The 15,173-nt window shown below is 41.5% G+C and overlaps 1 protein-coding gene across 1 annotated transcript in view; it reads right to left on the reverse strand.

Annotated features, from left to right (window-relative positions):
• LOC307019586 (dynein axonemal heavy chain 11-like) overlaps positions 1 to 5,738 on the reverse strand; it is a gene marked incomplete at its 5' end in the record, with an annotated part of 45,031 nt that extends 39,293 nt beyond the window's left edge. The window contains 8 exon segments of the mRNA XM_079650593.1: positions 91 to 207; positions 683 to 850; positions 1,797 to 2,030; positions 2,127 to 2,338; positions 2,501 to 2,600; positions 3,002 to 3,197; positions 4,788 to 4,978; positions 5,709 to 5,738. Coding sequence (XP_079506719.1) covers positions 91 to 207; positions 683 to 850; positions 1,797 to 2,030; positions 2,127 to 2,338; positions 2,501 to 2,600; positions 3,002 to 3,197; positions 4,788 to 4,978; positions 5,709 to 5,738 — 1,248 coding nt within the window.
• Between the last annotated feature and the right edge of the window lie 9,435 nt (positions 5,739 to 15,173).

The following is a 15,173-nucleotide window of genomic DNA, read 5'->3' on the forward strand; positions in this document are numbered from 1 at the left end:
ACGTATCAACACCTTTTCGACAAATGACTTAGAGATATATAAATACAGTAATGGGCTTTTTTTATGAGAGAGATTTCACAGACACATTACCTTAAAGGTTGACGTCAGGTTTTTGGAGTGCTGGAAGGCCAGCTTAAGGACAGTTCCAAGCCTCTGGTCAAAGTCCCTGTTCTGCTCCATGAAGCGTCTGTAGTGATGCACAAAGTCCTGGACACAAGATGGCATTAGACAGGAAACACTGGATATGTTCAAAACTATTCCTCCTTTAACAGCTTTGAGTCCACCTATTGAACTTTATCCCATCTTCAGTGCATTAAAACATATTTCAGAACAGAGATCAATTTCTGATTCATTTCCACATTTAATTGGCTCGGTTATATTGGAAGCTTGTATAAAATAGCTGTCAAATATCCAGTAGATTAAATAAAATAATTCACTGACTATTAATGACGGCTGTCACAGATTTTAGGCGTGTTGCTTGGCAACCACTTAGCTTTGCTATTTTTCAATTAGTGTACTGCTGGGCTGAAAGATAACATCTAATTTTAATTTTTCATTATTCGGCTGTGTCTGTCAGTGCCGCTTATAAATTGCTGTGATTCACAGGCCTTTGGGGCTTATTGATTTACATAGCAGTGTGATATCAAAGACAAGTCTAACAAACAATTTCACTGAGCCTCACATCATTACTATAATCCAGGGGGTCGTATTTGCTCTCTCTGAGGGCCCTCCAGCGGTCATGAAACTCCTCGCTCATGCTGAAGACCATCTCGCTCAGGACTTTCCCTCTGGATCCACCCAGTTCAACCTTCTCCAGTTTCAGAAAGTCCAGCGCTGTTGCAAAAAGTTCCTACAAAGAAAATATATATCATTATTAGAAAAAAAACGCTCTGTAGGGTACACAAATACATTGAAAAAGTATCTATAGCAGTTAAGCAGAGTGGTGTCTTCTAGAGCAGGGGTTCCCAACCTTTTTTCCCCAAGAGCCCACCCATGGGGGGGTAATTAAAGTTTCAAAGTCTCAAAAATGCTACAACTACTGTCACAAACTGGATGAATGTGAAGTATTTTGTTAAAGGAGGATGAAAGCGTAATTAAGGAGCACTATTGGAGTGACTTTGATGGTTATTGGACTGAGGATTAATTCATTTGGATTCCCGCTGTATGAAGAAATTAAAGGACGGCGCGGAAGTGGAAACAATTCACAAAGGGATTACACTGTTTAAAACACATGCTCAAAGTAAGCCGGATTTTGCCGATGTGTTTATGTGGATTCAAAAGTCGTAAATAATCTACAAAATGGAGGAGACCGATCTGATCGGAGCAACTGTGACAAATAATCCAACTGAAACCGGCGTGGACAATGACTATGTTTTGAAAATGTGCTTATCCAGAAAAGCCTGGTTTGGACACTTTACGGGCAGAAGAAACATTTCTGTTAAAGAAAGAATTATACATTTCTGTCTTTTTATGCCTTTAATAGGTACTAACTTGAATTGTTATTCAAATTAAATAATCAATTATTTTATTGTAATGTAGGGACAAGGCTTTTAGCGACAATCATGTATTGCATTAGAATTATATGTAAACAATTTTATTCTTTTAAATAAAAAAAGTCTAAATATGATATTTGGCCTCAAATCATATGAGGCCTGGCGCACCCCCTGTGATCTTTGGCATGCCTCCCAGGTTGGGAACCACTGTTCCAGACGTCATGGTCATATTTTTAGAAATAATAGCCTGATGTGCACATGTTTAACTGTTCCAATGAAACCAACACAAACTAAGACGTGCACCTCGATCATAAGCAGCCTCTCCATGATGCGGTCCGACCGCTGAAACACAAGCGCAGCCGGAAAGACCCACAGCTTGACGAACTGGCTGTGTCTGTAGTACTGGGGGATGCGCTGGCGGTGAGTGTGAAACAACTTCTTGAAGGTGCGCAGAACTAAGATGGTTATCTGGACTCTCTCCACTCCTTCCTCCAACTCCATCTTAAACAGCTCTTCAGGGATAAGGTAGGCAATGGCCTGGATTCAGACACACAGCCATATTAAGAATCTCATTGATATATATATCATGTCCCCCTCTCTCCCACACATACACATAGACATGCATCATTGTACCTTTTCGATGACCAGGTTGCAGAACTCCTGCAGGAGGACCACCATTCGTTGTGGAGTGCAGTAGTATTGAGAATGGCTCCAGATGAGACAGAGTATGTGGAAAAGAGGAGGCAGTAGAGCGTCTACCTGTGGGATACTCCTCTCCTCCAAGCTGCCGATCATTCTCCTCAGAGGACGCAGATACAGATCTATGTCCTCTGCCTCCAGCACCGCTTGGAAAATCACACACAGAAATAGTGATTGATAACTTCAACTTTGAAGAAGGCAAGTTAAAAATATTGCTTCTAATTTGTTTCTTACATACAAACGTAAGGAGAGGTTGGGATGTGAGTAAATTATTTAGCACTGATAAAGGATGAGTATTGCTGATTTACCCTCATCGACTTTAATGCAGATCTCGTTGAAGGAGGAGTAGTAACTGCTATTGACTCTTCTAAGGATCTCCATGATGTACTCCGTTTTAGGACTCTGGATCTGAAAATGGGGAAATGGTAGCAGGGTGTTCACTCAGTGGCAACTTTATTTGATATACCTGTACAATGTATTTCATTTCAATACAACACCTCTTCCATATATGCTACTTCTATAGAGTTCAAAATGTTACTTTTTTGGTGACATATTGAGACTTTGTAAATAATGTATGAATTTGTAACTGGAATCATTAGTGGAGTTATTGCTATGTCACGCAAATCAATTCAACCCTGCTGACATTTAATAGATCTGGCATTTCAAACTGTGGAAAATCTGGTATTTAGGAATCTAATGTCTCAGTCTATGAATTAAACACAAATCTACTGGTGCCCTAAGGACCATAGCTACAGATGACAAGTTGAACTGACTGCCCCCCACCCACTTCCACAGAAACAGTGTCATACTTGTGACTGGATGCCCAGCAGGTTTTCCCTTTGAGTGGTCCAAAACTGGAGCTCCACGTTGGGGCCTGGGTGGTCTCCTCGGAGCAGCAGCATACCAGAGTCTTTCTTCAGGACGGTCCATATCTGTCCAGACCACTGAACTATCAGAGTTTCTATAGAGTATAACAAGCCACGATCCAATGGCCAACCAGTGGGGCTGAGGGAAACAGAGAGGGGTGTGGTTAAATATGGCAATATGGGCTCCAGATGAGAAAAAGTAAAGAAAGTAACTACAAATGGGACTAACATATAGTTCCAGTAACATGTAAATGGCATTATAGTCTTTTTAGGCTAAGGTGTTTTTTTGTAAGTTTGACACAAACAGGGTTTATTGGAACTACTTGTTTGTGAATCAGCAATTTACTCATATGACCTACAAATAGTAGCCGTACACAAAACTCACAGAAGGTCGCAAATCCAGTTGAAAGAGTGCTAATTCAGCACCACGGACAGCGCCATGGATTTATCAATTTGCAGGGCTCTAGATTCGAATTTGCACAAACCTCAGTCAGATAAAGCATCAATGATTTATACAGACCAAACATATTCAGCCAAACAACCCCTTTGGCACTCTCTCTGCATTCTCTCTCTGCATGTAATGAGGGGATTGAGGGGGTTTATGTAATGCAAAAACCAGTAGAAATAGCCTAATGAGTGCCTCTTCACAAGTTCACATGTTACTTCCAAAAAAGCTACATGAGAAATGTATGAATTTTAAAATTGTTCTCACCCTGATGACATTATGCGAGCTAATGCTACTGTAGCATACAAATTCTTTATTCAACCAGATGATAGTCTCATTGTTGTATGATGATTACAAGAATAAACAGAAACCATACAGGCAGAGAAGGACAACTGCCACACACTAGTACAAATTAATGAGTACAATAGCCAGTTTATATGCAATACAAAAACAGTTATAAAGGACAAAACAAACCGATTTAAAACAAAAAACTATTTCAGTTCAACAATTGAAATCTATCATATTAATGCTCTCATATATTGACTCTTATCATGCAACACAATTTTGACATTACTCATTTACCCTCCTATCTCGTAGTTCGCCTAATTCTGCTCTCATCTTTGACATCACCGTCTGTGTAGAGTAGTTTCAGTTTTCAAACCAGGTCCACAATCCAACACTTACAGTGTTTTGAAGATAATCCTTATTCAATTACATCTCTCTGTTCCATTGGATAGTAGTCCCAATGGACTCCAAACGTGTATATTGGTAACTATCAAAAGCAAACAAAGATGGCACCTTGAAATTACAGATTTTTTAGTACAACCGGAAAAAGGCAGAGGGGAGAGAGAGGTGGACACCCAGTAAATTAGTTAACTGGGAACCCACCTGGAAACAGTTCTCAGTTTTCTTTTTGCTTATCATGACCGTTTTTCTTGTTGTAAAAATGTATTGAAACTTAAAAATATAAAAAAACAATGTACGTTTTTTTTTGTTTATTATATTTATTTGATTGTGTTACTGGAATGCAAGACAAGCAGGAAGTGTGTCACATCCGGGTGCTTGTTGAACAGAGTTGAAAGCATGGATGTGGTTGAGATGCAAAAAGAGCATTTAACGAATCTTGGAAACGCGGTGAGTGTTGTCAAATGGCCTGTGTTACGCAAAACAATTTAACTTAATTTACATAATACACTCTCATTGACAAAACAAAACAGCGTCATATATTATGCAGTAACATATACACACTTAGCTAATCTATTAGCCTGGCCCGCACACACCGACCTGAGCTCCATGTCCTCGTGCCGGGCCCTCTCCACGCTCAGCGGCAGGGGCAGCAGGGTCCGCCCCTCCGCGCGCCCTCTCAGCGTCACCACCCTGTTCCTCAGCTTCTCCAGGTGCCTGTGGATGTCATCGGACACCACCCGCGGCCAGTCCTCATGGTTCAGACCGCTGGACAGCACACACACTAGCACCTATTCAGTACACACAAGCAGAGGTGGAAGACTCAGATCTTGTACCTATAGAAGCACCAGAGTGTAGGGATACTCTGTTACAAGTAAAAGTCCTTCATTCAAATGTTACTCAAGTACAAGTACAAAATTATTAGCATCCAAATATACCTAAAGTACCAAAAATGTAATAAATCTTTATTGCATATTGGTCCATTTCAGAATATTTATATGATTTGTTTTGATTTGGTTGGGAATGGTTGATGTATTTGTTATTAAAGCTGTTAAAGGTGCAGCTCTTTTTAATTACATTGTAATGTAATTGCTGCAGGTTAGCTAGTGAATATGACTCGAGGTGTAATTAAAAGTTTTATTCAAGCATTGATTATATTTCACATCATTAGTCAACATCTGAAAAGTAAGTAAAGCTATTAAATATGCGTAGTAGAGTAAAAGTACATGATTTACCTCTGAATTGTAGTGGAGTAGAAGTACAAAGTAGCAATGAATTGAAATATTCAACTAAAGACTTTTTTTTCTACAAGTCTCTCAAAATTGTACTTAAGTACAGTACTTGAGCAAATATACTTAGTGACACTACTGCACACAAGCTTTTTAAAGAGGACACATACTGTTTACAGCTTTGCAAACCAACCAAGCATTCGGCCTATTCCTCAAGTATTCTTAGTATCTTTGCTCCCACCAACCTGAATTAGTGTATGACTTTGACACTCACAGACACACACTAGCCCACCTCAGAGATGACAACAGGAAGGTGCTCCATGGGGTATCCAGCCACTTCCCCCAGCCGGAGTTCATGTCTGAATCGCTGGCGTGAGATTCTCTTCACACCTTTCTTCAGCACACACAATAGCTTGGTCTTCCATGGTGGAGATGTCTTCACAGATTTAAAAACAGTAGGAATGCTTTCAACAGCATTGAAAGCACTAGAAATAAGTAGTGACTTATTTCAGAAAATTTGAATTTTAGATGGAGGTTAAATCAAAAAACCCAACACATTACTGTATATCACTGCATGACTGCTCATTGTTTTTTCAAAGTTGTATAAAGTTGTGTGACTGTGTTTATATGTACATTCTCAGGGTATTAGGAATTGTAGGTTTCATCTCATTTTACTGAATTGTCTTCCTGCCATGCAAGAAAACAGATAAAAGTGAAATGTGCCATCATCAGCCACCCTGTATGTATGTACGCACAGTACCTTTACCTCAGGGATATTAGTATACAGAATGTCTAACATACCTCTACAGTGCATACAGAAAACAATATATGAACTAAACCAATAAGTATTTACTCAAGGTGCAAAATTAACTTTCTGAATAGGGAACTGAAAAAAAGGTGCCTGATCTTCTTATAAACTGATTTTATGCATATGTGTGTTTTCTTACCTGTGCGTCCCCTGCATGCAATGTCCCTCCAGGTCCGGTGTACAGCAGCAGTCTGTTGGTCCAGATGTGATCCAGGTAATCCAGTATCACCTTCTGGTTTTCCTCTGCTCCGATGAATCGGTTCCACTTGTCGATCTTCACTCGCAGCACACAGAAGGCCTGCTCCCGTATAAAGTCCACCCTCTCGTCTGATAACACCACCCCAGCTTTGAGAGAGGGATCCTGGGGGACACGTACTCCTCCAGTCCCTCCACTGCCCACACCTCTACTGCTACTTCTGGGGCCTGCTGCCTCCGCCATGAAGACTCACTTGGTCGGAATTAGAAATACAGTAAGTCCAAGGATACTACTACTTGATTTGCCTCTACCTGACACTGCACTTGTAAGAATCATATAGTGCGATGAAAGGTGCTAACTCACCTCAATTCTTGTTAAGATCAGATGCTATAAATGGATGTTTCTCCAGTCATAACAGTGATGCACCCTTTTCTTCTGCTGTCCCAACTATATGCTTCTTGTCTTTTCTCCAGAGCAGCTGGAAAATGGATACACACCTTGATGGATAGTTTCACTGGTCACTGTGACAACGCAGTAGGGGCTGGCTTCATTATCCTACATGGTGGAGGCTGTTTGTGAAGCCTGTAAGGCCTGCAACCCTATCCTGTAACCTGAGCCTTCAGAGGAGACCTTACTACAGGGACACAGGACAGGACAGGTAAGGACATTACATTTATGATACACTTATAAGTCATAGTATATATTTTTAGCAGCATTCATATGGTCTGTCAGTCCAGTACAATTCCAACACACTTTGGCAGCCATATTTTGCATAAAGGTCAAGTGTTTATGAAAAGGTGTGTTTAACAGTTTGATTCATATTTTTTACATTGTAGGAGTTTTCTTATTTGGATTTCTGGTTACTGGTCCTGAAAATTGAAAATATGTTATTTGATCCAACTACAGTAGAGGAGGTATTTAGTGAGCAGTGAACTCCATCCTACTTGCATATGCAATGTCTATCATCACCACATGGGGGCAGTGTGGTTCAATGTTTCTTATGGCATCTTTATTCTATAATCCAAAGTGACCCGAGCCATGACATCCTATTACACATGTTATGCCATTTATATAAAACATGGAAAAATGGGACATTTCTCTAACTGTGTTATTTAAAATACCACAGCAATGATTACCCTTTCAAGGATCCTTCACTTTTTGAATTTAACCTTAATACATGAATGCAATCAAATCCGAATTTGAAATGAGCCAACTGCAGAAGACATGTCTGACATTTCATTTTATTACTAACCTTATGGTAATATATTTTATTATTACATGGAATTAAGCAATGCATAGGGATTATATAAGCATCCCCTCAATAAAAGGCTTTGTAAATGTAATGATTGAACAGCTGTCAATTGCTCTCCTCTATACCATTTCTACAGTTTCTAATTGAAGTTTAACCATTTTCCCATTTGATAATATTTCATTTCCTTGTTCATACATTCACCTCATTTCCTGTAATCACTCCCTTTTAGCTTAATATCTGCTTTAAACATTAAATACAAATCATGGTAAGATTTTTCACTTCATATGACGAATGCTTAATTGATATACATGACCTTTGGAGGTTTAGGTCTTTATTTTCAACACAAGTGTTCAGCATTCATCAGCAGTGAGTAATTCCATTGTTCACAACACTGGCTGTATACTAGCCAATAATCCATGGCAGTCCTCCAAGGGAATTTGTCCTTTCTGAAATCTGTAATTCCATGCCTCATTCTGTTTGTATAAGTGAACACATGTGTGTGTGTGTATGCTCCTAACACACATCATTGTGTTTGTGTGTCCTGCAGCTTGAGTTAATGTCCTCTATATGGTATGTAAGGCTGTAGTGTTTGTATAGGAGAATGTATGCACGTGTGTTTCTGCCTATAGTATGCCCACAAAAGTTTGTGTTTGAACGTGTGGGGCTTGTGTGTGTGTGTGTGTGTGTGTGTGCGTGTGTACACACGTGTGTGTGTGTGTGTGTGTGTGTGTGTGTGTGTGCACGCCTGTCCAGAGCCTAAAGCTAGTGAGGGCGTCCCTTGGGTGTCTCCGCTCACACTGTATCTAAGCCCATTTGAGCCTGCTGTCAGCAGGAGCATGACTGCCCATCTCTCTGACCTCATGCCCAATGTCAGCGGCGCTCTGTAGGGAGGGGAGGATGGAGGCCAGAAAAAGAGATCTTAGGACAACGGGGGGGGACAGGGGAGCAGGAGATGAGCCAATGGAGAGACAATGGGGGGAAAAGAGAGAGTGTATTGTAGAATAAGTAGGGGCAGCAAGCTAACAGAATACAAATGAGACGGAGAATAGAGTGATGAAGGAGCAGAAGAGCACCCACAGAATAGAGATATGTACTTGGCCGGCTATTGGTTATAAATATTCAAGAGAAGTTCTGAACACTGTCATTGCTGAGTAATGTAAACAGGAGGTGTAAAAGGGCAGAAGGTAAAATGTATCCTCAGGCAATATTCAAACTCCCGGCTCTTGACTGTAACTGAAATATCACCTGAAAGTGGATGTAATATTATGCTCCAATGTAAGAAAGCAAAACACCAAACTCTCCCAGCAACGTAGTTTTAACCTGAAGCATCTCCCTCGTTTCTTCTCTCCTCCTCTTGTTCCTTCACCTCTCCTCCTCACTCTCTCCATTTGCAGTTGCCATGACTACATGTTGCTTGACGATCAGACCGCCACTCTTGAGTCCGGAGCTTCAGCCTGGCTCACTCTCTCTATCTCTCCTCGACCACCTCCTCTCCTCCTCTCCTCATCACGCTTTGCCTGTCCTCAGTCAGGGGAAGGAAATGACATGTAGATGAGCTTGAGGTCTCTGTATCTTTCAACAACATGCACACACGCACACACACACACACACGCACGCACGCGCGCGCACACACACACACACACACACACACACACACACACACACACACACACACACACACACACACACACACACACACACACACACACACACACACACCATGACGACCATCCTCAGGCACAGGGAGTCTCGAACAAGTCCGCACCTTACAACTCACCACAGCCTTTTTTTCATTTTGTCTTGTAGTCTCCGGGGAACCAGACAGATTCATGTTTTACTGAAGCAGTTGGACTCAAGGGAGGCAGAGAAATGGATTGAAAGAGGAAGATAGAGACGGGGGGGAGGAGGGGAACAGGAAGGAAAAATTCGGAAAAGATATCACCAGGGAATGAGAGGAGACAGTGACAAAGACAGCAAATGCATGCACACACACAAAATGTAATGATCATTTGGGAGCCTGCCTCCTGTTGCTGGCTCCCCTCCCATGAAAGGCGACGATGGCTGGTGATTGCCACGTATGTGCATGTGTGTCCAGATGGTGCTGACCAGCCGTCCCTCCCAGGGTAGATGGAGTAAATGGAGCGATTACAGTAATGACTGACACACACATCTGTCTCATACCTCTGCATGGCTGCCAGCTCTTTTGAAAACACATGCATACACACAAGCACTGTTGGCGCCGGACACTCGTGGAGTCTGCTAGAGCAAACAAACCCAGATATAATGTGCATTTTATTATGTATTTTGCTGCTTTTTGTATAGTTGGGAGTAACAATGTGAACATTTATGCAGCTAGTTGACACCTGAGGCACCTTACAAAGATATGGAATGTGGCCCCTCTTCTCAAGGTGGTACTATTCCTCTTCCTGCCTCTTCACCCCCACGCCGCTCTGCAACTCTCCTCTCCTCCCTTTCATCACTCTAAACCGACCCACTTCAAAATTGACCCTTTTTCTGTTCATCCATTTTTTTGTGTTTTTTCAAGAAAAAAACAAGACAAAAAGTCAAGAGAGGGGGACAATTCGGACGGGCCACCGGGGGCAGGCGTTCTCTCTGAAGTTAGGAGAAAAGGCAGAGTGTCACCAGCGAGCTCTTCCTTATCAAACCTTTCCCTTTGTTCGGCAAAGGTCTTTCCCCTCTATCTGGACTCAGTGATATTTGAGAAGGGGTTAGAGAGCATGGCCAATCTCCCAGGAAGTGTGTGTTTGTGATTTTCAATCCTGAGCTTGCTCTCCTCTGAGAATATCAAGTGAGTGCATTTGTGCTTTCTAGTTGCGGGGACCCCAGCACCTTATGTTCAGAAGCGCTGAGTACATGCTGACCACTTCCAGGAAACTGTTCACGCAGTCAACACTCTGTGTAAGCGAACACCCTGATTTCTCTGGCAGAGTGCTGCAGCATCCTCTCCAAATTCTGCAGATACAGTATTTTCTGTTTTAAAAAAAGAAAGAAAAAAGAACAGCATTGTTCTGCTAGACACAGGTACTTTCCTCTTACAGGAAGCCCACCTGAACATGCTCCCAGGGGGCTCATTACGCTTTGCTGAGACAATGAGATGCACTGGATTTTAAAGTAAGTTATAGAACAGTCCCTGTATGAGTTTTTCCGTTGGATTTCAGTCCAGTTGAATCCTGTAGATGGGGCTGTTTCTCTGTCAGGCTCCAGAGAATGTCCCCTCCATATTTAATAAAAAATGTCTCCCATGCCTCATCCATTTGTTGCTTATGAATACCCATATAAGCTCTGGGGAGACATGCATTATGTGTGCTCCTTGTCAATAGCTGAATTGGATTTGGCGTATCTCCACAGTGGGCATATAGTAAGCATGTTACAATGCTATGCATTCACACAGATACCAGAACACACGAACCATGCGAAGTGTGTTTGGACAAATTCAAAGTGTTCCCTTGGTCTTTGACATAGAGAGAAAGTATTGTTTCTATTGATTTATCATCAACTCCTCACCTCAGAGATATTAAGACCATAAAACAATAAAAGAGGAGTGAAATACACCTGGGTAACCTCTCAACAAATACAAATTACACATATCTGGTCGCTGCAGTGGTTCGTAGCATTACAAGAGCATTGAGAGCTGGAGAGGTGAAGGGGGAAAAGAGAATACAAATCTCCATATTTCACTTTGTTTCTTTAACTTTTATGCAAAGAGAGTTAAGTGAAGCTCATAAGCTGTCTCACCTCGAGGCCATTTACCTTCCCCCATGATGGGATTAGATAAAGAGTAATACTATACTGTACCCTATATATTTTCATGCTCAGGGATTTTGCCAAATGGGGTGAAAGGAGCCGTTCAATTCTATGGTCCCATTAAAATATGTGTGAGAACAAAGCAGGGAATTACACACTGACTCACTAACTGTACCACCACCCTTCTTTCAAACGACTACATTACTGTGTCTGATTGGCTGCCACCATGCTCGGCCATTACATGTGAAGATGTGCTAATGAAGGTAGACAGAGGGGAAATGATAGACTGAGATTTCACTCTGATGAATAAAATCGTGGGGCACAGAGTCTGAATGTCTGTCATTTTGCTGCTATTCAAATGCAATCAATTCAGTGGTCAGCAATTAGTGTAATGTTGCATATAGGTTAACTGCGGTACTGTCCGATGCCCTTACTAGCTAATTACAATTGCTCTTCCATTGTTATCATTTGGGAAGTGGACAGCTAATCACTGAACTACTTTTGGAAACTTTGAGTAATTGTGAGTTGAGGCCAGACGCAGGTTTGCTGGTCAGGAGAAACAAGCTGCAAGCTGCCCTCAACATAGTTATCGTGTCCAGCTGTAGTCCGTTTTTAGATTTTCGCGATGCCAAATGGAATATTCATCACATGTTTGGTAAGAATTTAGTGCCTAGTGGGTGAAGGATGCTCTTCATGCTTCTTGCTGCACCAACCTGCAAGTCACACAATCGTGTTTGCCATGTTGGATCGATTGCCATTCGATTTTTTACAGACATCATGATTGGTCCAGATATCAAAGGTTCCCCAGGGAAGAATACTGATTACGTTGGTGGTGCTCTGACCATTTTCAAGTAATTTAGTATAGGCATTAATGGGGAATGGTCCTACATAATGATCTACCATCTGGTCAAAATTAAAAATTGTAATGATGATTTTGGTAGATGAAAGTGGTACTCAACTAATGAGCCTTGGGCCAAATTTGTTCCACTCCTTAAGGTTAATGGGTGTTCCGCTCAACCATTTTAATCTTATTCTCAATGAAAAACATGTATTCACAATTTGATTTTGTTGTAGTGTTATTGTAAATAAGGTGCATAAACAGCATCAAAAAATACTTATTAAGCTCGGGGGGATGATCCCTGGAAACCCCAGAGAGAGGTCCGGGTTAAATGCTATTAGTGTTTGCTTATTAACTGGGCCCTGGCGTCTTGTCATTTCGCAAAAGTGGCCCCCGGGGAAAGCAGGTTGACAAAATACTGGGTTATGACAAAATTCCCGCGGAACCCCAGCTTTACTTTTTGTTTAAGACCACTTCACAAATGGTAACATGGAGATACTCCAAATGTAGATGGTGAACATGATAAACATTAAAGCTACTAAATGTCAGCCTGTTAACATTGTAATTATGAACATATTAGCTGATGTTAGCATGTAGCCTAAAGCAGGATTGTGCGTACGCAGCCTCATAGAGCCCCTAGCATAGCTGTAGTGTTCTTACATCAAAGCTGAGCGGTTAAGATCGAGCCTGCTTATAAAATGTGTGAAGTCTAAGAATATTATTGCAGCTGCAGAAAGATGGAAATTAAGATATTGAGTATAAAAACACACAAACAAACAAATAGATTAGACATTGATCAGGGTTAAGCTTTGATCTCAGTGTGAGAGCATGCCATGGACGATCAATAACTTTAATTCGGCCTCAAGTGTGTGCTTGCACGATTCCGTCTCCCTCACCTCTCGCTCCTCTGCACTTGTCAACCACACACACACACACACACACACACACACACACACACACACACACACACACACACACACACACACACACACACACACACACACACACACACACACACACACACACACACACACACACACATACACACACACACACACACACACACACACACACACACACACACACACACACACACACACACACACACACACACACACAGTCATAGGCTCCCTTTTCCAAACCCTCACATAAAAAATTACACACACATACACAGCAACCTGATTAGGTGAGCCACAGGGGTTAGGCCTAATGACAAACAAACTCAGCGTGTGCACAAACACCTCAGCTTCTCAGATGAAATATAGATTTTCCTCTGTCCCAAAAGCTGATGGGTATTAGGTGGAGGCATGTGTGTGTACGTAAGTGTGTGTGGCTATGTATGTTTGTATGTGTGTGTGTGTAATCTTGTTCTCCAGATTGTTTTTTTTGGAAAGAGGAGGTACCAGGGGACAGGAATGTAAGTGACTGGATGCTTCTTTGTTACTGGTAAAGACCCTCTCTCCAGGGAAATAGTAGGTTACATAACTTTGTGTGTGTGTGTGTGTGTGTGTGTGTGTGTGTGTGTGTGTGTGTGTGTGTGTGTGTGTGTGGATTTGTGTGTGTGTGTGTGTGTGTGTGTGTGTGTGTGTGTGTGTGTGTGTGTGTGTGTGTGTGTGTGTGTGTGTGTGCGCGTGAGCGAGCTGTAGGCTGTGTTTGTCTGATAGATTAATAGGACTGTTGTCCCATCCCAGTGGAAATGCATTGGTACTCAAGATTACTAAAAATGTGCGTAATGAGAGTGTGTTTGAGTGGCTGAATGAAAACCCTTATTGCTCCCAGGAGAATTTAATTTGCACATAGGGGCTATATAAACCCTTAAAAAACGTTGCTAACTCACATTGTAAAGTGACATACATAACTTTCACAACAAATATATAACTTTTATTAAAAGTCAGTTTCGATTCCACACATACAGAGAAATACCTAAGCAGATGCTAAATAAAGTGATCAGGCTGATATTCAATAGAAATTGGATTTACGGTAGATAACTACCTTACTTCTGTGTAAACTCCAAACATTAGAGGCAGGCTGTCAACAAATTATGAAAAGTGAAAGCTGCACTAATGTGTATTAGCTCTTCCTTCATAGTTAACTGACTTTCAGACATAGGAGCTTATGTTTATGAACGAATACTGGATATCAGCTGTCTTTTCCCATATGTACGCATGTTATTCACAACAACATTTAGCTGTGAGCTTGTCAAATGTAATATGATTTCCTTCTCACTCAATGATTTTATGATGCCTTTAATGCTATTTCATCCCAATTTTGATCTAAAATTCATCAGTTAACATTTCAACCACTCTAATGATTGTATCATCAAAACCGTGAGTATGTTGCAAGCAAAAGGGATTAAGATGATTCATAGCTTTAATTATAATCCATAACCAGCTTTCCTTTCATGCCAGGAAGTTTTTTTTAAGAGTCAATTCTCTGGTGGATATCTTATTTTGGAGAAAAAAAACAACTCTTCAAACTCTTCCAAACCCCTCCGATGTGTGAGTGGTGAGATGTGTGATGTCTTGCCGCCATGTGTGTAACTATGCGTCGTGTTTGACTGTGCTCCGCTCGCTGTAGGTTAAGCTAAGTGGCTGTCTGGCACCGGCATCTTTGATTATCTTTATTTATCCCTCTCGCCCACCGTTGCTCCGCTCGCACACAAACGCACACCCCTCCTGCTAAAAAGCTAATCTTTTTGTGCTAATGAAAGGTATTGGGTTTCCTAACAGGCTTTTAACGGAAGGTGATGGATTGAGGGATAGATGGATGTTAGGAGGGGAGAAGGGACATGGTGAGGGGAAGAAGTGAGAGGGAGGTGAGGTGTCAATAAGCACATCAACCTGATCCCTTTCAGACTGTGAGGCGTGCATATGCTGCTAATGTATTCATCCATGCACA

The sequence above is a fragment of the Notothenia rossii genome, assembly GCF_949606895.1.
Source record: "Notothenia rossii genome assembly, chromosome: 9".
Classification (NCBI taxonomy): Eukaryota; Metazoa; Chordata; class Actinopteri; order Perciformes; family Nototheniidae; genus Notothenia; species Notothenia rossii.